We start from the raw sequence: 24011 nt of genomic DNA, 5'->3' as shown, positions 1-24011 counted from the left end.
AGAGAGGTAATCAACATGGGGTTAAATAAATTGCCTATTGGCACGTCGACATGTGGGGATGAGAGAGCTGGAGTCAAATCCACAGCTTTCCAACTGCAAGACAATTAATCTTAACCCCTGAGCCACTGTAACACTTTCATGATTTTTCTCACTTCAATTATGATTTGATTTGATTTTATTTATTTACTAAGCCACTTTGCCAGTACTTTAAGAGGAGGCAGAATTTCTGGAGCAACACAAATTATGTTCTCCTTCACTAATCCGCTTTGATTGTTTTTCAACCCCACAGTGCACAATGCGCTGGCCTGGTTTGATAGTGTCTGCATCATAATGTTCTTTAGTCTCCTGTACCTATTGCCATACTTAATACATCACCACCATTAAAACATTTGACCTTCTGCTACCCTGCCCAGTCCTGACTCTCTCCTGCATGGGAGTTTTCGAAACTTCCTTTTCTGGGCTGTCTGGCTCTCCAGATGTTTCCTCCGTTCTCCAAAACCCACCCACCTCCCATTTGGTGAAAGGCGCAACACTGACAGAGCGGGGCCGTGTCTTTCACTTGTAGTCCAGCCCATGACTCACATGAGGAGTCCAGCCGAGGAAGTCTTTTAGAAAGTTCTGAACAAGGTGCACAGCACCTGGTATTTACTCAGACAACTCTTATGACTTTTCCTTATTTGGACTACTTTCACACAAACCAGTGTTTGCTTCAGAGCTACTCTGTTATCTTGCTTCTTTTGAATCCAGCAAGTGGTTATTAGCTGACAATGTCGTGGGACTGTGGTCTCAAGCACATGTTCTCTATGCCCCCTGCACTGCAGCAAGGTAACAAATGCATCCGGCATGACAAGGAGGACCTGTCCAGACTGGAGATGGTCCAGAGATTGGCGAAGGACGGCTGCCGGTTCCTGCAAAACCACAGCAAGGGTCCAGAGAAGACATCTCAGGTGAGACACAAAGATCATATCTGTGATTTTCACTGCAAACATCTATCTGACATTCTGCACTGATTTCTCTGTAGCATCTATAATTAATCAAGCTGTCAATATGATATTGTACATCTCTGTCTCCATGCTGAATTTTGTTTAGTTAATGTATTTGAATAGAATAGGACAGAATATTCCATTAATTGTCCCTGACTGAGAGAAATCCCTGGATGTTTACAGATTAAATACACAAATTAAGGAAAACTATATTATAAGACATATCTCTGGATATTTGTGAAAAAAAAAAAAAGCTGGGCACAAAGCTACATTGAGGTCTGTTTGAAGAAATGGACTCAACATAAGTAGAGAAATATTACTGCAAAAATGTAAACAGCCTTGCACAGTAAAATCTGGCCACATACATATTGTCTATTTTCAATGTCTAAACAGAAACAATCAACTAAAACTATCCTCTGTGCTCCTCTGGATGACCATAAACTCAAAGTGGAGTCTATTGTGGTTACTTGATACATGCAGTCATATTAAGTAAGTCAGAATATATGTGCATATTTTAGTACCTTTTGGAAAACAACGCCACAACCTATGCACAAGTTTTAAGCATACTTTTAGGTGAGCCCACATTTCTGTGTAAAAAAAAAAAAAAAAAATCTTAATCTGATGTAATATTTGAATCTTAAATGTTAAACATCAAATATGTTGAAGGATCATCGGGATTAAAAAAATAAAAGCTTGCAAATTTCAGTCTGTGTAAAGAAAACTACATCTGTTTCACATAGGGAATGGTGTTACTGAAATAAACGAATATTCTATTATCATTCTAACTTATTAAGTAAATATAGCTATATATTTTATCAAATAAGTACATTTGCCCTGCACACATTTCGTCTAACTTCAGATGAAGTTAGACGCACAAACCATCCTTGCGTGGAAGCGCCACAAACACATGGGTGGTGATTGTGGCACCATCCATTTATAAAATCTGCCACTTCTGAAAGCATAAGTGCACACACACTGTTCAGTCTCACCCGCCTGTGCTTTGAAAACCCCCCCCCCAAAAAACCAACACATTACATCAGCCCAAGAGCCCTCTGATTGGCCAGAGCTCTGGAGGGTTTAGCTTCACCCTTCCTGCCAGCTGTATCGGCTCGCTGGACTTTTAGACAATTGCAGGAAAGGTTGACGTCTTTGGCTGGACTGTACTGGCAGTACATTGTGTGGTCTCTGGGTGGGTTCCCGTGCGTCAGATTTGTGACCTTTTCTCCCTAACAAGGCCAGATCTTCTCATCTGTTAAGCATTCAGTAAAGTTCGCCACCTGCGTTAAGCCGCCACCAATCGCAGTGCGATCAAATGTCAGCAAAGTAGATAAGTTTGGCATTCTATTTACTGCGCTAGATCTCCAGCAGTAGTTGCATGGTGCACATTTGGAATGCAATTGAAAAATCACAAAAGGTTGACCACGAGTTTAATATTTCAACTGATCTAGAAATCACAGTATTATATAAAATTATCCTGTTTCGTGTTTGCAAAGCGATTCAAACTGGTGCTGGAGTTCACCCAACACATACTGTACAGCCTAATGTGTGATTCATTTAAATATGTGAAATCAGACATCAAAGAGCGTAGAAATAAGTTTACTCCATGTTGAAACAAAATGGCCAAATGTACAACAATGTACTGCTCCTATTGGAAGATCGAACCCTCTAAAAAAAGCAAAAAAAAAAAACAGGAGAGCGTCTCAGAAATGAAGGAGCTCTGTTTCCTCCTGAACCCAGATCCTGGATGAGCTGAAGACAGCTGATGGATGGATTTGACAGGGGTGCTGAAGGCTAAAAAGTATTTATTTATTTTTTTTTAGAGCTTGTCTGAATTGAAAGTGTGAAGTTTGAGGCTTTGCTGTATACCACCTCCTCTAGAATTAAAATAAACTCTAAATTTGCAAGCCGGTTTTCATTGTTTGAGAAACTAAGCTACTCTCTTCATCTTCTTGCCATCTCATGCTGTTATTTCTGAGGGAATTTGGTCTCGTCTGCACTCGGTACAGACAGTACAGACGCTTTGCAGGCCTTGTTAGTTGTCTCACGCCATCCACACCAGACGTGAACGAGGACAGAAAACATCTGAGGAACGTGACTTTGAGCAGAAGCCTGAGATCATATTTATTACGAGGACTTCTTTGGAAACGTTGACTCAAGATCTTTTCGGCTTGTGTTGCATTTTATTCACCGGCTCAGGGGATCTGATTGTTTGACTTTTGTATTATGAGTCTGTCTCCCACTGCACACAGACATTTATCCCAGAGAAGCTGTGGTCAGATCAATAATTCATTCTTGGGGGGGAACATGGACATCCACACTTTGGCTTTGGTGTCGTGATTTGAGTCAGAAAAAACTGCATTGAAGCTAAAAGCAAAGCACCTGGTAGGTCTGCCTGGAAATACGGAGTACATTTCACTGCAACCAGGAAGCTAATCATCATCTTTTCATCGTGGTTCAGATTCCGTGAACAGAAGTGCGGCGGCTCCACCCTTTTTATGGTTGAAAATACACAAGAGGCATTTTCTTTGTGCCTGCTTGCTGGTTAGATTGGGATCAGCTGGAACAGCTTTATGAGATGCGCTCAAAGTCATGAATCACTCAAGAAGCCGCCAGCATGTCTTAAAGTTAATATTCCATCCTGCGCACATGGGAACATCCCTGCTGTTTCTTCCAGCAGTCAGTCTTTTTTGTCTCTGTGTGCCCTCTGGTTGAGTGTTACTGTGCCAGGAAATCCTGCTTTACTGAAGGATCATGTATTTGTCTCCACAAAATACAATTAGGGCTGCAAACTGCAGCCACTTCCAGCCTGTCAGCCCCGGCTAATTGCATGAACAGAGGTGATTCATTGACTGACGGTTGACGACTGAAGGAGGGGAGGGGGGTGGGGGGGGGGCTATCAGCAAGGAGCTGATGCATGAGTGTGTATACAGTGAAATCTTCATTAGGGCCAGTATATCTGATCTGGGTCCTGCACTGTCCAGATCCAATCAGGAATTGTGTTACTGCAAGCATAACAGTTCTTCCTCAGAGTGGAGGCTGCGAAAGACCGAAAAGAAGACAAAGAAAAACTGGAATACAACATGGCTGCATTTCACATGAAGATGATTAACTTTTAATCACAAGTTCACAGAAGCGTCCTGTTAATAGCAAGAGAACCCTTCTTGATAAGAAAAGAGAAATGTGAATAAAACATGAAGAAACGGCCTTTGTAAAAAAAAACAACATAAAATATAGATCTTAGTACAGCTGGAAAGATTTGCGTTTGTAAGTTGTACAAATACAGTGAACCACACAGAAATAAATCAATAAACAAAATAAAAAGTAATGCAACATAAAAAAGGAGGTCGGGGGGTTTTGGGTGCTACTCCGCGGCAATATGCAAATGTTGCTAAAATGGACAGGGTTGTGGGAATTGTAGGTTTTTGGGTTTTTTTTTAATGAAATATCTACAGTGTTTCATAAATGCAGTATAGTCGGGGGGAAAAATCGCCAAAAAAAGTAGCCAAAAAGTTTCGGTGGATGATCATGTCTTGGAAGGTTTGCACAGACGCACACTCTCCATTTTCAGGATGACACATGAACACAAATGCCAGCCACACTTTTCAGATTTTTGTTTGTAAAGAAAACACACCCCACAATTATGCCCTAGTTTCTCTCTGCTTATCACACAACAGCCCAATAAAATACACTGAAGCTTGTAGTTGTGAGGTGACAAACTGTGTAAAAGATTCAAGAGAACACTTTTGAAAAGCATTCTACATTAAAAAAAAACAACATAATTCCTAAAACTGCTAAAACTAAAAAAGAAAAACCTGTAAACTACAACTGGATTGCTTTGGTTTACTTCATGTATGCCAGTTTAAACAGAGATGTTACATTATGTCATAGAGTTGTTGGGTCCTAGATTGTGGTTCGTTGGCAATGATGAAAAAGAATTGAAATGCACCTTATTGGGGATAAATCCCTCCCCTGGCTGGGGGAGTTAGTGTGTGGATCAAAGCCTAATAAGCAGAAGTCTAAACCATTGTTAGTATGCACAGTATAACCAAATGACAGCTTCAAATACACTCCCCCTCCTGGACATCCCCCATAATTTAATTGGCTCTGTGCATAAATCAGTAATTTAAATATGACTCATTTATGTTAATCCCTGAATGGGCTCCTGCGATAAGGACCAAATAATGATGTATGTGGACGTTCTCTTTCTATTTCCGACCTGCTTTTGACAGTGTATTATGATGGAAATCAGAGGAGATTTATGTGAGAGTAAGAAAAGGGAATCTCCTTTATGAAACACTCCGACCCCCCTCCCTCTTCTTTTTTTTCCCCCTCTCTCCAGCCACAGAGTGACGAGGCAGTCCGCTTGTGTGTGAGGGAGCGGGGCCACGATGTGCTCGTTCTCCGTCGAGTGTTGTCAGAGCAGCCAGCGCACGCTGCGTGGTCGAGGGGAGGAGGAGGGAGGGAAGAGGCGAGGACCAGGAGGTAAGCCTCTCCACTCCCTCCTTCCTCCCTCTCTCAGTTTCTCTCTCTCTCTCAGCTCTCCTTCTCTCATCAGCCTCCTCCTCTGGCTCTGTCGCTCACACACTCACTCAGGCGTGCCCACATCTCAGCTCTCCACTCATAAGTGACTACATTAAATAGATATAAATGAGCAGCATGGGGCTGTGAGACGGCCTTTCCCAGTCATACAGAGGGGGGATCCCTCGGCGTGAACACGCCAGGGTGGATGCATGAAGGTGTCACGCGGCAGTAAGCGCAGCCGGGGTGAGGGCACGGCAACTCTTCAGGGATGGGATCTCGTCCTCAGCCCCTGAACCTGCAGAAGGACGGCGGGCTGCTGCTGCTGCACGCAGCCCTGGTGGAGCAGGAGGAGGACGAGGAGGACGGGGAGGAGAGCAGCAGCACCGGCACCAGCCGGGCAGAGCCGCAGACGATGCCCACCTTTGACGTCCCCTACTTTCGTTACATAGACGATGAGGGAACAGAGGGAGAGGAGGAATGGAGCAGCAGCAGATCTCTGTCCTCCATCGGCAGGGACTCCTCCGCTGACTCTGTTGTGTCTGACAGGTACGCGGTGGTGTCGGGGACCCCCGAGAAGATCCTGGAGCATCTGCTGGGTGACATGACGCTGGATGATGACCGAGGGACCACGCAGGGGAAAGAGTCAGGTCAGCATCCTTACTTTAACTCTTTGCCTTTTAAACTTACTTTGTCGTGATAGGGTATGAAAAAGCATTTTGATATCTACCGCTATCTATCACTAGCTGTTAAATTTATGAAAAAAGGACTAAAGAAATGAAATGAAAAGAAGTTTCCTTTACCCCTTCTGGTCTCCATAATGAGCCGGTGCTGCAGTTCGTCTCCAGGCGATATCATCGGTTGATTATGAGTGTCTAAATGTTCAGCCTGTTTTTTTTTTTGTTTTGTTTTTTTTTTAAAGCTTCTCACTTGAGTTTTCTGTAAGCTAGATCCAACTCACTGAAGAAATAGCTTGTCAACTATGGTGCAACACATTATATTCAGCTTTCCTGTTTGCTTGGCCTTTTTGATGCAAATTGTTAAGAAAAAAAATCTATATTTTTTTAGAAATAAGCTACTGTACCTCCGGTGAGATCACAAAAGGCATAAGGGAACTAATGACAGCAAATTTAAGTTTTCTCTTAGTATTTCTACTCTTTAGTACCACAACTCTTGATGAAGCACACAAGGTTGAACCTCAATACTCAAACTGAAAACTTAGTGTCACAATGGTTACTGAAACCAACTGATTAGATACATTACGCCTCCTGTGACGTCATTGACCCCCCCAAAAAAATCCCCACAGCGAACAATTAATTTTTCTTTTGGCTTCAGAGCATTTTTTTCCTCCTACTTTGTGTTTTTGGAAATCTTACAATCCAGATTCCGCTAACCAGCTATGTTTTTACTGTCAGTTCACTTTCGTTGTTGGGAGGGAAAAAAAATAGCACATGATTAAATCTTTAAACCAGTGAGAAATATGCAACACTTCCTCATATCTTTTGAGCGTGGCTGCAGTGGACCGCGCCACATGAACTCCAGCCCCGCAGCAGCGACAAATCAACACATTTCCTCTCATCCCAGCAGGTACATGATAATGTGACACTGTTGCCAAGGCAGAGGAGACCCTCTGTTGCTGAAGCTGAAGACGTTTGCTCAACGAGAGACGATGACTGAGAGCAGTGCAATAGTCAGACAAAGAGAGAAAGAAAGCAAATAAAAAGGAGGGGAAAAAAAATAAGATTCATTTTCTCTTACAAGAGGAAACCGTCATCAGTGGAGGCTCAGATCACGATTAGCAGACGAACTGAGTGAAACTGATGTCACTGTAGTGCTAGGAATGCATTTTTAGATGGAGGAAGGAGTTACATTTAAAAAAAAAAATAAAACTGCTCATATCCTTACATAAATAAACGGCTTAAATTCATCATAGATCCATTGCTCTGTGATATAATTAAGCATATATCTCCAGATGGATTATTAAATCAAATCCCAATGTCAAACAGCCAGAGACCAGAGGAGTCATGAGCAGCAGCTAATCTTTACTCAGAGATGTTTAGCAGCTTGACTGCTGCTGGGCTGTACGCAGCTGCCTGCAAAAGTTGTTGTTCCTTTGATGCTACTTCTACGCTGATCCACAGAGCTTTGCAGAAGCGTGGTAGACTAAGGCGCTCTGATGTCATCAAACTCAAATACATTTTTCTTTGAGCAGTCCCCAAGTTGCTGTGTTTGATATGGCTCTTCTAGATGGAGGAAAATGACTTGATTTTGAATATGTTTGGAGGTGTTTATCAGTAAATTAGCATATGATTATGCTGAGAGGTGTGGTGTGGAAGAAAAGGAGTCAGTCAACCTTGGCTGCACAGCAACAAAGCTGGTCTATTATGTCTGGTTCAACACAGCAGATTTCAGAAATGGCAGCCGTCCCATCAGCTCTCCTGCTACATCTAGCAGTCCACCCATAAACTGATTAAACCCCGCCTTCTCAATTTACACCAGCCAATCACGTCAGCCTTCCAGAGTGGTGGTGAGGGAAATTAGAAAATTGATTTATTTCAATAACACACAGTGTATACCCTAACCATGAATTATCAATAATAAAATATTAGGCAGATAATTTATGCATGCAAATGCACAAATTATATAACATTGTATTCTTTAAAGTACTTTAAGCTTTAGCCAGTCAAACTCCAGCTCTTATCACTGCTGTTTCTATGAAAGGGCTGGGTGTGATCGGTGGGCCTCTTCTTTAGCAGGATCCAAAGATGGCTGCCACAAAACACACACCCACAAGGTAACAAACATGTCAGCCACACACACACAAAAGATTAAATTACACTCTAGAACTAAGGTTAGAGAAAAAACCATTGCCTCTTAACAATCAAAAATTTAATTAATGTCAGTAATTCAATTTTGAAAAGTGAAACTCGTGTATCGTAAAGACTCATTTCACATCAGGAGGCATTTTTCATTTGTTAATTTTAAAGAGCATGCAACTTCAGCACATCTGCATTGCTGGCTCTGGTTTTTCTCGTCTTCCTTTTAACAATACTCCATAGATTATCTATCGGGTTTAGGTCAGGAAAGGTTAAAGACCAGTCACGCACAGTGGGTATTGATAGTCTGGCAGCGAGGACAAGTGCCGAGCCATGGTGTAAAAAGGAAATCCACTTCTCTATGGAGCTTGTGGGCTAAATGAGACACAAAACACTTTACGTAACCTAGAAAATGAGTCCATTCAATATAGACTTGTTAAAACACGGTGGACCAACATCAGCAGATGGCATGACTCTCAAAATTGTATGTTTTCTTTTACTATACATTTTCTTTATACTACACTTTCCATTTTCATACTTATTTCCAACTTCTTTAGCAATAAGCTTTTTACTGTGAAGGGCTGTCAACAGCAGTCAGTTGTCTTTGATGACTGCGTCAGTCATTATATGTCATTTCTGTATTAAAAATCCTTCTCGTTATTGGTTCTATGTATAATTTACATATTCATAGAAACTCCTTTTGGAGTTTTCATTAGTTGTAGGCAATTATTAAAAATAACAGTTAAAACCTATCACACTTAATGTCATAAATATATATGATTATATGAGCTTTACTGCTTAGGTTAAATTACTGGTATTAGTTCTATTTTCAATAAAACTCTCATTTACTGAGAAGTCCTGACCTGTACATGCAGCACAATGACTGCAGCAACTATTTGCAAATGCTCAGCTCACAACATTAAGAATGCAGAGAATGTCTTCTTCCTGCAAAACGAGGCACTTTTCTGGAAGCACCAGAGGCATGTTTGAGGGGGAAAGCAAACATGAACCACGGCTGAGTGAAAGGTTGATGTTTTCCTTTCCTTCCTTTGCATTCATAAGCACCACGCAGGACAGCTTCAGCTTTTCCTGGGCTTCATCTCAAATGCGGTTATTGATTCCTTCGCTGCACAGAGTAGCCAGCTCTCAGAAGCATGTTCCAGATCACTCGTTTCTGTAATGACAGGATGTTCGTGGTGTTTTGTGACAGGACAAAAATGAATCCCTTTAGGTGAATGACTGTCACTTTCTAAGATAATAAAGGCTCTTGTTTGTCGAAAATAAATAAAAAAAAGTTGCACATTGCTGTGCTCACTGAATAGTTTGCACTTATCAGCACAGAGCAACAACTAATCATGTACTCTGATTAATTATTTTCAAATGATGTCATCGGACAAAATATTAAAGTTAAACAAATTCTGGCATTTTAAAGACTAAAACAAATACATACAAAATAAATTCAGACAGAAGAAACACTTTTTCAAATAACTTTTTTTTTTTTCATATTAACTATATACACAAAATTAACACTTGACATGTACACAGGCTGCATGTGTACATGTTAGAACATTGCCTGAATGCATGGGCCCGGCCCGCCGTACTCTCTGGCACTGGTCCTGCTCTTCAGGAACCGTTGATCGCTTCTCAGGATAAAGGACTTCTTCAGAAATGTGACTGTGGATGCTGACATTTCCGTTGGGGATATCTGTTGCTTGCCGAAGCTTGTTTACGACTCAGACGGTATTTTAGGCTTCAATAGTTTCGGTGATATGTGCACTCTTTGTTGCACATCTTACACACTATCATAGTATTTTCCAGCAAAAAAAAAAAAAAAAAATCACCACCAGTGGGCCAAGAGAGGAGGCTTTGTCGTCCATAAATGTTGTTTGCAGATGCTAATTGTACATCAAAGTTGTATCCCAGAAACAGAAGAAAAAAAAATTATATATATATATATATATATATATATATATATATATATATATATATATATATATATATATATATATATATATATATATATATATATATATATATACATTGCTGCTGAAAAAAAGGTAAACTGCATCTGTAGGCTGAAAACCTCACCAGAATGTTATACATCACCTTGAGGTAGCAAAGTAGATTTCGCCATTTTGCAGCACAAGTGTTTCTGACAAGTTCTTTGTCAGATTTTGGCCAAAAAAAAAAAAAAAGCTTTATGCTTTGATTCCTGTTTTTAAAGGGCTGCAGGCTCAGGCACCTCTCTCCCATGTTATGTTTGTATGTTGTTCTTTGGACAGGTTTTGGTGAAATGTGAATTTCCCTCTAGGATTAATAAAGTACATTCAATTCAATTCAATACTTGTATTTCTATCCATATTGGGACTTTGTTTTGGCTTTCATTCCTTTCAGTAACTGGATTTATGCCTAACCCAGACATTATCCCTAGTCACGATTAGTATATTCCAAATCCTAATACACAGTTTACCTCTAAACATAACCCCTGAGCCTAAACAAGGGCGAACGCCATTATAACTACTTTAGACATTAGTCTCTAAAGAAAAATGGGTCTCCATAAGACATACTGGTCTTCAGGAGGTTAGTAAATATACCAGAAACGGTCCTAAATACACCAGCTAGACATTACAGAGGATTCTACGTGAGTAAAAGTGCTACAGCTTAGAGTTACTTTCTAGTTCCCTAGAACTTTCTGTTAAAGCTGTGTCACTGTGTTGTTTATGACTGCTGCATGCATGTGAGGGAGTAACCCCCTCATAAGCGGGGAGTTATGTATGCACAGCTGCTCTGAACGGATTAACATAATGATGTCGGTGAGTCTGCTGGACCGGAACGCTCACAAAAGACTCTGGAAGCTGCGTTGAAATTAAAGGAAGTAATTTACAATTCTTGGTCTAAGGCCTGTATGCAGAAGACTGATCCTACTGATCCATTTATGAAATAAAATGTTATTGAATGAATAACTGGCCGTATTTTTTGACTTTTTGTACAAAAAAACAACAGGTACCAGGTTGAAAAATTACACATCAATATAAGAATATTTACAAGAGCAATCTTTCTAGCAAAATACATAAGAAGTTGATCTGTGATTGCAGTTTTAACATCGCAAGAAAACATTGAAGTGTTAAAGATCTGTATTTTCCCTTTAATTCAGTTCAACTCAGTTCACTGTATTGACTTTGCACTAATTATACAGAAACTGAGCAGCAGAACAATTAGCTTGACTTGGAATGAATCGTATGCAGATAAATGGGCAGGAAATCTGGATGACCGATCTGATTTACATCAGATTGTTTCTTTTCAAGTGCAAAAATAAAAAGCTAGAGAAACATCATCCGACACCGTCACGTTGTTAGCTTATCTCCACTGACGCAGATGGCAGAAACTATTATGAGAGTCTGAAGATAATGTCTGTAAAGGCTTCTTTGACCATGCCAGAGTAAAATATGCTTGAAGATTTATGTTTACTTTTATTTCCTTCAGACTGACTGCAAATCGTCTTGCTCTAAAGAAGTTTTTTTTTTTTCATATTTTCCTGTGCTTAGCGATCTCCAAATGATTTTTGGCAGTAAAGAACGAGCTCTCCTTGTGGTATTAAAGTGGAACATGGGGGAAGAAAAAAAAAAAAAGTGAGGCCATATGAATCATAAGTGCAGCCTAGCAATATAAGCAGTTCAGAAGATATTAATCATGCAGCTGTCGGGGTCGGTAGTGTTCCTGCCCTTCAGTGTACTGCTGCATTAATGAGGCTGTGTTCCTGCAGCGCTTAAGCCTGTTTTCCTCTAATAGCATACCTTTTTTCAAAGTGGAAATTCTCTCTGAACATTTGCTACTGAAACATACACATTTTTTACCTTTATCAATATGTATGTGTCTTTGCAGATATGCTTCTGGATGACTTTCTACTCACATACCCAGTGTTCATGTCAACCAGCAATTTATGCCAAGCTCTTCTGGGACAATATCCTTGCATGGAGGCATTTCTGCAGAAGCATTGCAATCATTTATTCCTAATAACACACATAAATTCAATTTACAGACAGAAAAATGGGTGTTAAAGAAAAGCATTAGAGCTTCAGCTTCCACTCACCGTTGAATCGTCTCATTGAATGTACGGAAATCTGATCCTTAACCAGTATGCACCTATTGCAACAAGTGGCACAAAATTAAGGAGGACCTGAAAGAGGCTCTGGAGAGGAAACAGAAAGTCCTGCACCTGGTGTGGCACTGGATGTCTCTCTGCAAGGAGTTCCTGAGAGAGGACGAACATGTCAAAATCTTCCTCAAGGTAGGAAATATCTGTGGAAATGAGTGGAACGTGAGATGATATGTGGAATGATGACAGACAGCTCTGCTTCCAGAGTTTGTACCGTTGCATGTTCGATGATCTTTATGAGCACCCAGCCCTGGAGAAGGACGTGATAGAGTTGCAGAAATTCTACCACCTAAGACGCAGACAGTAAGTAACTGTATCTGGATTTTTTTTTTTTAGTTTTTGTTATTTTCATCTGTACAACATCCAGTAGGAATGACACGTTGGTGGTCTAAGAGGAACTTTTGAACACAAAGACAGAGTTCTTCTCTCCAGGCCTCCCTTTTTAGCTTTTCATCAATGACTCCATTCAGGAATTGTAAAGTAATTTCTGTGCTCGGCGGTTTTATTCTCGGAGATTTAAAGGTCATTTTGCTCTTTATCTGGAATGTAAGAAAGAGAGGGAATTCTGGTTTTAAGCAATAACGACAAGCTGCTAGAAGTGGTTCTCGCATCACATAAGAGAAAAGTATTGCTATAAATAGGGAGCAGAAATAATGCAATGCATACATCATATCTCCACATCACTGCCAGAAAAACACAAAAAAACAAATATGGCTCAAACACACAAGTTGTTTGACCTCACAACTTTTGAGAGGTGAAAGTACTGTTCAAGGCACGTAACTTACAGCATTTTCTTTCTCAAGAAGAAAGAAAATAGTGTTCGCAAGTGTCCAATCACATCAGAACGTTTCTCTTTAGCGCAGTGAGAGTCCCTCAGGGCTCAAAACAGAGAATGCTGAAGAAAAGAAGATGTATTGTGGAACTCCAGCAAACAACTACAGAGTCCAGGTGTGAGAGTCAGACATCTTGCTGTTGGACAGGAAAGGTCAGCCTGAAGGCTGAAAAACTTTAATCATGGCAGACTAACAGGAACAGACGCTGCTCTTAGCAGGGGTCTGACATAAAAGGCTACAGGTCTGTGGCCGATTAAAATATGCCGGATTTATTCATTTATGACACTGCCATATAAAATGTTACTCATAGGAGTGATGTGCCTTTGAATTCTGCTGTGTTCCACTTGCCATCGATTGGAGACCAAACAGTGCAGATAATAATCAGTTAATTTCAGTTATTAACTTAGCTTTTATCCAATATTACACCCCCATGCCCCCAAAAAATCCTGCATCATAGAAGCTCATGTCAAAGAGTGCACACATACATGATAATATATATTGTCAAAATATCAATAAAAGGTTTGATAGTCCTTTTTCATGTTAGTTCACCAACTTGATACATGTCAAAATCTTTAAAGATGTCCTAAGAGAAGTTGGAAATGTAAAATGTGAATGCATCGGATGTGATTCTGATGAACTAATGTATGTGGTCATGATTGATGTGTTGAGAAGGCATGAAAAACTAGAACGCTAAAGTGATGTTTCGTTGCATCATTTTAGTGTTTGTCTTGAATCAAAAATGAACAAAAATTGTTATTTTGGTTTCTAAACAAACCCTGATTAAGGAGACTTATTGCCCCGCCCATCTCCCTCTGTCCCATGCGAACAAAGCATGTGAAAAATTAAAAAAAAAAATCATCACGCAGTTGAACTATCTGGAGTTTTTCCACTGGGAACATCGGCTTGCGTGTAGTTCAGTCTTTTTCCGTTGGTGCTGGTATCATTCTCAGCCTGCCTTTTTCATGTTTATATCCTACAACTCCCACCCCATCAGATTGCTAGACTGTGTGTGTGGGTGTTACCCACTGACATAATCTTGTATTTATGGGCTTTTCACAATCAGTCCTGTCTCAGATGGGGACAAGCTTGGCTGATCCCACTGCCTTGGCAATCTGCTGCTGTGTGAAAAGGTGTCATTTTTTATTTATTTATTTTTTTATAGACGGAGGCCCCTTCCTCCCAACCTGCCTCCTGATCAGCTTCCATCTGGACTTTATGTGCAAATTGAACTTCAAGTCATATGATTCGGAAGCCTCGCAGTGAGAACAAAACCCAATTTGTGCTTGGCATTCTGTATCCTCATGTGACATGTGAAGTCACAGATATCCACAGTGACTCTGCTCTTTTCGTAAGGAAGGGTCTGTTTAGATGTGACCGAGGGAATCGGGTTTTTCATTAGCACAGGGCTACCGCCGCTAGCCCCCGAGGAGGGATCCCTCAGGACCGGTTCTGTGCTAGCACGCCTATTGGGATGCAAAACTCGTGAAAGCTGAGCGATGAACACAGGCACGGGGCTATATATCATGCATATATCATGCTGACCAGAACTAACCGATGAGAATAGGATGATGAAATGAAGAGATCACTTTGGAATGTCTAAAATCTGCTAAGCACTTTAATCTCTACTTGACACTGAGTGCCAGTAATGGACTGAATGCTGCAGAGAACGTAGTGGATAAATATATATTTAGCCCGTTTACCCTGATTATAGACTTTGTAGGGTTTAGTTGTCATTAGTAGATCAGTGAGTCTTTTTGTGGCTATGAGTATGAAGGCTGGTGCATTTCACTTTTTCTCTTCGGTTTCTTTTTTTTTTTTTGTAGCACTGTGGATGATGATTCGCCTCACACAAATGTAAGTGAGAATTTCCTGTTTTATATCTTTAAAAGAGAAACGTTGTCATGAAAAACAGAGCTTTGTGTGTGCCCTACACCATATCTGGGGTGAAGGCCATAATGACGAGTATTTTTTCGTTTCGTTGCTCAAACTAAAATTCTTAACATGCGTTATAATCAATGGACTTTCCCTTATTTTGCTCTTTAGGGTAGAGCTCTTTCCCACCAACTGAGCTTGAAAGAGAATGGGCTCAGATCCAGAATCACACAGAGAGAGAACAAGGAAGGTAAGTCCTGCAAGGTGACGTTTCTTGGACATTCCTCCCATCATTGCGCCATTTTCAAAATGAATGAAAGGAAACGTTAAACTGGGAGCTTGAAACAATAGGGTTCTTTCCAAGGAATGAATGACATGTTTCGAAATGCAAATTCCTGACTTACCATGTTTGCCACGTTTGGATCGGTTTTTACTTGAGTGTTGATTTGCAGATTAGATCTTTAATAACTAAAGAAAGTTCTGATGGTCTGAACAGGCAGAGGATGGTGGACAGGCAGAAACCTTTCACATACAAAATGAAACTCGCAAAAAATCACCAGTGGTGGCAGCACAAAAAATCTTATTTGGTCTTGAAGACCAGGCCAGCAGTCTTAATTCAGTGTAATTGGAACATTTTTAATAAATGTATATTATGCATATTAGTAGATTTATATATGCATAAATCTATTATACATAGATTTATGCATTTTACATACATACATTTTTTTACGTAGTTTTTTAACGTAAAAACTACGTAAAAGATGTACGAGTACAACAATGCTACCTCAAAGGATTTTAATGAGCTGCAATGCTAACGGCCTAAGAAAAACTTAGCAGCCTGCTAGTTAGCTTATTACATAGCAAAAAATCTAATCGCCCGCAGATATTTCCAGAACTAATTAAAGTAAACAAATTCAGGAGACAGTTACTTCTTTTCTCATATGTTAACATAAACTCTCATTTTGACATGTAAGCTGCTACTTACAGGCATTGCTTCGAAGAACTCGACCTGGAATGCGGCGTTCATAATAGACACGTCTGTTCATCTGCTCCACAAACGTACTGACTAAATAACATAAAAGTAAAGCAGTTTCCTAAAAATCCAACAGATGGCAGCAAAGCTTCATGCAAAATCAAACACCCACAGTTTTACAGGACAGTCAGTGTTATTAATCTCAACTCATGAATTGAGTTACTGAAAGAAAAAAAAAACCAATCAGTAATATTCAAACTTATTAAAAATGGCTACATCTTCTTTTCCAGTTCTCTGCCGCGTGTACGTCACGATGGACTCGTATCTTAGTGCGAAGGTCCACTGTGAGGTGGTTGCTCAGGAGCTGTTGCAGGCAGTGGCGGAAAGGATGGATGTTCCTGCATCTGAACTGATACTTGTGGCCATTACTTATCCTGGAGGTAAACACCACTCTGATCCCTTGCAGCACACAACCGTCACAGATGACTCATGTTGCTACACATCTCACCTAACGAGTAACTCCTTAGAGCAAAAAATGAAGCTTTCTAGAATTCTTCTATATTATGAATAATCTTTATACGCTGTAGTTTAAAGTCTCCGACCATACAGGTACAATAAAAGACAATTAACTTGTTTTCACTAATTTCATTTTATGATCAGTTATTGAGCCCATCTATGGTGGATAATAAGCCGAGTTAATTGCATGCCTGGTTCAAACCGTTGCAGGCCAGCATCTGTTTTCCGTGGCAGAAGTAACTGGTTTCCTTGGAGCAGAGGCTGACACTGAGTCTTATCTCTGAGCACTGATTGATGCTTGCAGGCTACCTGACTCATTTTTAATGCCATTCTGCTGTTTGTGATGCGTTTTCCTCTTTGCAGGTAGACTCCTCCTGCAGCCTCAGGACAGAGTTTTCTCCAATTCTTTACGGCCAGTGGGGAGGCTTCATGTGTGCAGGAAGGACCTCGGTGAAGTCCTGGTAGGAACGGCGTTGTAATTTGTGACTTTGATGGGGCTCAGGAGCAGATTTAGTGGGAAAAAGTTTTGTCCAAGATAAGGAGTGAGGAGATTGTTTTACATTACAGAAATGTAAAAAAAAATACAAAATAAAGAGAGGATGAAAAATTCTAATGAACCGAAGTGCTTAAAAACATTCCTTAAATGAAAAAATAAGTGATGTGACCAATTTATTGGAATTTCAAATTATATGTGGATCACATTGCACCCTAAGCTTTAGGAAGTCTGTCCTAAAATCACATAAATTCAAATCAGTTTATTCGTATAGATGCAAGCTGAGCCTTTTCTCTCATTCTTTTGAGACATTGATCCAAATGATCACAAAAGACAGTGCAATGTAAAACAACCATCAAAGAAGACATGTAAATAAGAAGGAACACTGTAGAGCAAAACACCACAACATTTTTAAACATAATCATATATGAACCAGGAAAATAAAACTTGCAAATTGACTCAACCAACCCTTAAGAAAACCTCAATAAGATCCACAGCCGAAGACAAAAATTTAACTGCAAAACATTCCAATTGGTCATGTTAGTTTTTAATATGATAAATAAGAGGCATCCATTTCTATCACAATCTGTCAGGTGGCAAACCCCATCATTGGTAGGATGTGGAAAAAAAAAAATAATTGCCAAATCATTATCTCAATTTGGAAAGTTTACGGAAATCAAATTACTGACTGATTAGTCTGTTGTGTAATTCTACAAAAAAAATGCTTTCATGATTAAAACCTAATTATCTTAGCAAATGGAAATAAATCCACATCAAATCTTCCTTCAGTAAAATCTGACTCCTTGTGTCTAAAATGGGTTGTTAAAATGTTTTCGCCTGAATATTGGTGTCTTCCAGAAAAAAAAAAAGTTTTAAAAGGACTTTGGCAAAAAACAAAACAAAAAAAAAAACACCTTATAGGCCTTTGTGTTTTTCCTCTACAGAACCCATTTACAGATAACTCAGAGTTGCAACAGAGGACGGCTCGCATGCTGACTTTAAATACATGGGATGTGGCAGTTGCACTCACCAACTTTGACTGGACAATTTTCAACTCGATGCACGAGGTTGGCCTCTATTTGCATCCTTAAGCGCAAATAGTTACCTCTGGATGTGTCATCTTTCTTTTTGTCATAGCTTATCACAGCTTGGTTAAAGTCTTTTTTTTTTTTTTCTTTTTGTCTTACAGCAGGAACTGATCTACTTCACCTTCAACCGCCATGTTTGCAGTAGCTACACGATGCCATTAGAGATGCTGCTGCAGCAATGCAACGAAGTCCAGCTGTGGGTCATGACTGAGGTGCTGCTGTGTCCAACGCTCTGCAAAAGGGTCCAGCTCATCAAGAAGTTCATCAAGATTGCTGCTCAGTTAGTCACTTTTCACAAAAAAAAAAAAAAAGATTTACCGATTGCCTTTTAATACTACTGTGCTGAAATGGAAGCCTTGATTTGATTGAGAATTCAACGCCCTCTTGTGGCAAACGACTAACTTGCACTCAGTTTAATTCTTTTGAAATTAAAACCCTTAAAATTCTATTTTTTTTTTTTTTTTTTTTTTTTTTTTTGTGTGTGTTTATTTTTTCTAGCTGTAAAGCACAGAGGAACCTCAACAGCTTCTTTGCCATTATTATGGGCCTGAATGCTGGTGCTGTAAGCCGCCTCAGTCAGACGTGGGAGGTTAGATTTCCTCTTTTCCTTCCGACATTAATTTATTATTATTTGCAGCAGCAGTTGAACTATCTGGAAGAAAAAAATGTAATAACTAATGTATCTGTCCCTGCAGAAAATTCCTGGTAAATTTAAGAAGCTGTTTTCCGAGCTGGAGACGGTCACCGTAAGTCTACTCAGTTATATTGCCTCTCACTGCTGAATGCAGAGCATTGATGTGAATCCATGCTGCACCAGGGGATACAAGTAGCTAAAAACAAACACGTTTTACTTCGCTAAAGAATGTCAGGTTTATGTGATCATTAGCTTCGAATCCTTCCAGAATTCACTTCCAACAATGTCTACATGCAACAGACACACGCATCCTTCCATGGAGAGTTTCATTCATTTTGAACATTTCTTCACAGGATCCCTCACTGAACCACAAGGCATACAGGGACTCCTTCAAGAAGATGAAGTCCCCCAAGATCCCGTTTCTTCCTTTACTCTTGAAAGGTGTGTTCCTTACTCTTCTGCTTCAGGAGCCCAAAAACTTGACAAACATTGGGGGTAAAAAAAAAAGGCAGTTGTCACAATCATTGGGTGATTCCACTTTTACACCCACATTTTTCACTAAATGTAAATCTTTTCCCTTTTAGACATCACATTCATTCATGAAGGCAACAAAACATTTCACGATAATCTGGTCAATTTTGAGAAGTTGGTAAGTTTGTGTGTGTCTTTTTTCTTCTGGACAGGAAACATACAGAATGGAAAATGTTTTAATCAAAGTCTTTATCTGTATCCTCCAGCACATGATAGCAGACATGGCGAGACTCATCCGAGAGTGTCAGCAAGACCACGTGGGTCAGTATTCAGATCGTTTGTCATGCATGATGTGATGTTTTAATAATCATAATGAGACCTGTGAGATCTAAATCGTCATTGTTTTTTGGGTTTTTTTTTATACCAGCTATCACTGAATTTTATATACAAGTCATTCATTGTTAAGACAAAAACTGGGAGAATTGATGTTAAAAGAAATAAAATAAAAATCTGACTTAGCATTTGAGCTGCCGATCACTCAGAGATGATTAAAAATTAAATATCTGATTCCAACTTCTGTCCTACTCCAACCTCTGGCCGATGGATCTACAAGGCGTTTGTAGCTTCAATGAGACGTGGTGACAGAATGTTTGAGAACCATTGATCTAAAGCAGTGTTTCCTCAAGTCGCACTGTCCTGCATGTTTTAGACGTTTTCCTGCTTCAGCAAACCTGATTTCAATCGATGGCCGAGTAACAGGCTTTTACTGAATTGCAGACATCTGAATCGGATGTGTTAAAGCAGGGAATCATCTATTAACATGGAGAGGAGTGTGCTTTTAAGACCTCAAGGCACATTACAGAGTAAAGTTAACTCAGTCCAATGATGCATTTCAACTGATCCTATACATTTCAAACTCTGCAGTCAACTTTAGTTTATCATTCCAATATCTAAGGAAACCCAAGAGATTGGTTATAGTTATTCACTCGGTTCCAATTTCTAATTACTTTTGGATGGCATCTCAAGCATTTGAACACTTATGGATCAATACCAGCACAGCTTAAAAGTAAAATAATGTTCTTCTTCTAGGAAATGGAATTGCCCAGAAGAGCAGCTCAGAGGTTCGAGCCTACACCAATTACCTTCATGTCATCGACAATCAGCAGACTCTGTTCGAACTGTCACACAGACTGGAGCCTCGTGCGTAGACGGGAGCTTTTTCTATTCTTCCCACTCTGCGGAATTGCCAAGGATCAACCGATCACTGTCTCAGCTCGTAGTGCCCAAGACTGGGGTCAGCAATCCTGGGAGGTATGCACGTTTCTGACTCAAACACACAAGATGGAGTAACTCAATCAGGGGGCTGTCACCAGAGACCTAAACAAGCGGTGAAAGACACACATGAGGAAGGCCGCAGAAACTGTTTGGATCCACTACCTACGTGACCGATTTCGTTCAACTATTACTCAACGGGAAAGCTGCAGCGCCAGCCTGCTGAACTGCAACAACAGCAGAAGCCTTGAGTGGCAGCCATTTATCAAGACGTCTTTATGGGGTCCAAAGCTGCTGCTGTTTTTATGAAGACCTGCAGATGGCAGAAGTTAGCAAGGGAAATTTTTCTTTTTCAGTGGCACACTGCAACGAATACTTCCAGTTGATTAATACTGCTCTGCTCTCAAGTGACTTTAAATTGCATTAATGCTCATGATTCATCTTTCATACCCCAACAAAATCAATGAAAACTTTACATACAGTGCTAAAATTAAAAAAAGGAGATTTCTGCATATTTCTCAGGATTAAAGGGGACCTATTATGTTTCCTATTAAAAGGAGTTAGAATAGATCTATGGGCTGTAAAATAACATGTTCATTAAATTTCTTTCTCAAAATCACAGGAAAATGAGACTACACCACCTCTGTTCTGCCTGTTATGAGCTCCTTTAAGAATGATCTGGTTAAGGCTGGATTTTCTTTTTTTTTCAGCGTTTGGACTATTTCTTGAACAAAAATGTCTAAAAACTTTGTATAATAGTTCCCCTTTAGCATTTATTTAGAACCAACGCTAAAATTAAAAGTTAAAAAAAGTTTGGAAAGGAAAAATCCCCTGTAGCTCACAATCAGTGAAATCAAGAGATCTCAATCAAAGAAGATAAGAAAAAAGCTGACAAACTAAACTGAAGGTCCAACTTTTATTTTACCTGATTACAATCTATTAATATTTAGAGTTGCTCAGTGTCTCAGGAGAAAGTAGCTTCAAAGCTATTGTTGTACCCATTTTAATCTCTGGGAGGAACAAAACAAGGAGGTAGACCCAAGGTTTGAAACCAGCCTTGATTCATCTCCTGTTAGCACAAGAACAGGAAGAAGCGCCTTACTTGGTCCTTCCTGGATCTCTGCGAGTGTGTGGTTTCAACACCGTCTCTCGGCTTACCTGACAAGAGATCCAACGCACAAATACAGTACTTGTTAAAAGACCCTACAACGACCACCTTTCCAAAGTGTTGTGAGGACAAACCACATTACAGCGAAACATTCACATGAAAGCATAGGCTTTTACTTAGTGAACAATGACAAGAAAAAGCAGTTGACAAAACCAAATCTCCCAAAAGGTATACAAGACCTCTCTGACTCTGCTTGATTCATTGTAAAGTTTGGTCACAGTCTTGGGACTCCACTTCCCCAGATCATGAAGGGTAAAGAGTCATCTCCAGGAACATGAGAGCTAAATAAACTTGAACAGTTGATTTAAAAAAAAGTGGATTCTAATATATATATATTTTTTTTTTCTTTTTTTTTTCTAAAAAGCAGTCCTTTATACTGACAGAGCGAACTTATCAAAACTTCTGTTATATAAAATCATGACTGAGGATGTTTTCACCTGACTATTTTTCTACAACATGCAATCATTCATTGAATGATTAAAGCAATTATTGTTTAAAATGAGAGCTAACCATTATTCTCCCCCCCCCCCCCCGTAAAATGTTTTAAACTGGCAAGATTTGTGAGAGACTTTGACATGTACAGGCATTTAGAAATGTTTTTTTTTTTTTTTTGACCATCCCAAAATCCATATTGTAAAAATTTAGAGATGACTTACAGGGCGTAGGAGATTATCTTGAACAAACCTAAAGTCCAGTGCAGACTTTTAAAGCGACCTGAAGAAATGCAATGCAATATTAATTTGCGTAGCACATTTTAGCAAAAAGGCAATTCAAGGTTCTTTGCTTGATGAAAACAACTACTAAGAAACATTTAATTATCTTCAATGTCTTCAAGATCATCCAAATCCTCACGATAAAATGTCCTGTGTAAAGATTAAAATTAAGCTGTATTCCAGTTGTTGATCAATAGACTTAGCTATTAAAGCAGCACTCTAATAGTTCTCTCAAAGTTAAAAATAAAATACAGCATAGAGTTTAAATGCAGCAGAAAAAAATAGTTCCTGTGATAATTGCTATTCACTAAATCTGTTTTAAAAATGAGTTTTAGATGCTTTTAGCACCTAATAAATGAGTTTTATACTTATATATGTTTGATGAGTTGGCTAAAGATTAGGACAGACAGCAAGTTCCTCACACATAGGGCGTTTGCAAACACAACAATCTATTCTTGTAGTGAAATATTGCTACAGGAGTAAAGCTGTCCAGTTAACACACACAAAAATGTCTGGTTGAGATTGTAGATGTTATAACAATGATTGTTGAATATGTCATTTTAATATTCCAGTTGTACATTTTTTCAGTGCATCATCTTTCCTTACAGTACTTTTGTTATTGACGAGTTCCATTTATCAGAGCTTTACTCAGTGCAGGCTGTAGTAGTGTAGGAAGCTCAAGAATGTAAAGTATACTGTATTTTGCTATGTAGCTGCACTTTACTGCTCTGGAAAAAAAAAAAAAACATACCCCACGAAGTTGAATTGTTGACAATCAGTCAAAGGAGTCAGGAATTGGCATCAGCTTTTGGTTTGTGGTACCAGAAAAAAAACTAAGAAATTCATTGAAAACTAGTCAGATTTCCTTTAGCTAAGAAAACAGAAGCTGCAGAGTTGCAGTAGACTGAAATTTACACAGAACTAGAAAGCAATAGCAAAAATGAAATGACAGCACTTCTGAATTAAAATTGTAAAATTTCTTTGTGTGCAATGTTCATTCTCATTGCAGTGTGCAAGTTTAAAGCATAGTAATGTGTTTTGCTGGGTAACTTTTACAACATCTGCTCAGTATATTTTAAGTTTCATTATGAGATAGTGATCATCTCATAATCACTATGAGATCATTATGAGAAAAATCTGCTTTATCATTGTCTAATTCAAAATTTTTATTCAACCATGTACAGTTGAGTATTTATATTGTGGATACATGCTCAAATGCTGCATATTGATATTTATTTAAGTCTTCATTTGTTCTACAGATTTAAAATTCATCATGCTTTTGTTTAATCCTTTTTGTACGCTGCTCTACGTACATGTCAAATGATGAACTGACCACCTCTGTCAACTGTGCATGCAATAAAACCTTTTCATGCACCGACCGAGATCCTGTGCCTGATTACTAATCACCAGATTTGTAAAGTTCTGACCTGCTGATGCATATTTTAGCAGATGTTGATTTCTCTGAGGACTAGAAATGTGAACAAAATGCTGTATGTCACTGAGAT

The 24011-nt window shown here is 39.3% G+C and overlaps 1 protein-coding gene across 1 annotated transcript; it reads left to right on the top strand.

The window, feature by feature from the left end:
• Window positions 1-549: 549 nt before the first annotated feature.
• On the top strand, window positions 550-23890 carry LOC106910074 (rap guanine nucleotide exchange factor 5-like). Its single transcript, XM_088014326.1, has 18 exons — window positions 550-947; window positions 5323-5465; window positions 6051-6151; window positions 12200-12278; window positions 12461-12605; window positions 12679-12776; window positions 15130-15160; window positions 15350-15428; window positions 16442-16591; window positions 17031-17128; window positions 18105-18227; window positions 18350-18528; window positions 18747-18837; window positions 18944-18994; window positions 19236-19323; window positions 19467-19531; window positions 19620-19674; window positions 20443-23890. Exons 1-18 carry the CDS (start codon window positions 768-770, stop codon window positions 20559-20561), a joined length of 1875 nt encoding a protein of 624 aa, XP_087870452.1. The 5' UTR covers window positions 550-767; the 3' UTR covers window positions 20562-23890.
• Window positions 23891-24011: the final 121 nt, after the last annotated feature.

This window comes from Poecilia mexicana, unplaced genomic scaffold (genome assembly GCF_051168715.1).
Source record: "Poecilia mexicana isolate PSO_F unplaced genomic scaffold, ASM5116871v1 scaffold_16, whole genome shotgun sequence".
In the NCBI taxonomy this organism is placed as follows: Eukaryota; Metazoa; Chordata; class Actinopteri; order Cyprinodontiformes; family Poeciliidae; genus Poecilia; species Poecilia mexicana.
This window is presented reverse-complemented; position numbering and strand designations above follow the sequence as displayed.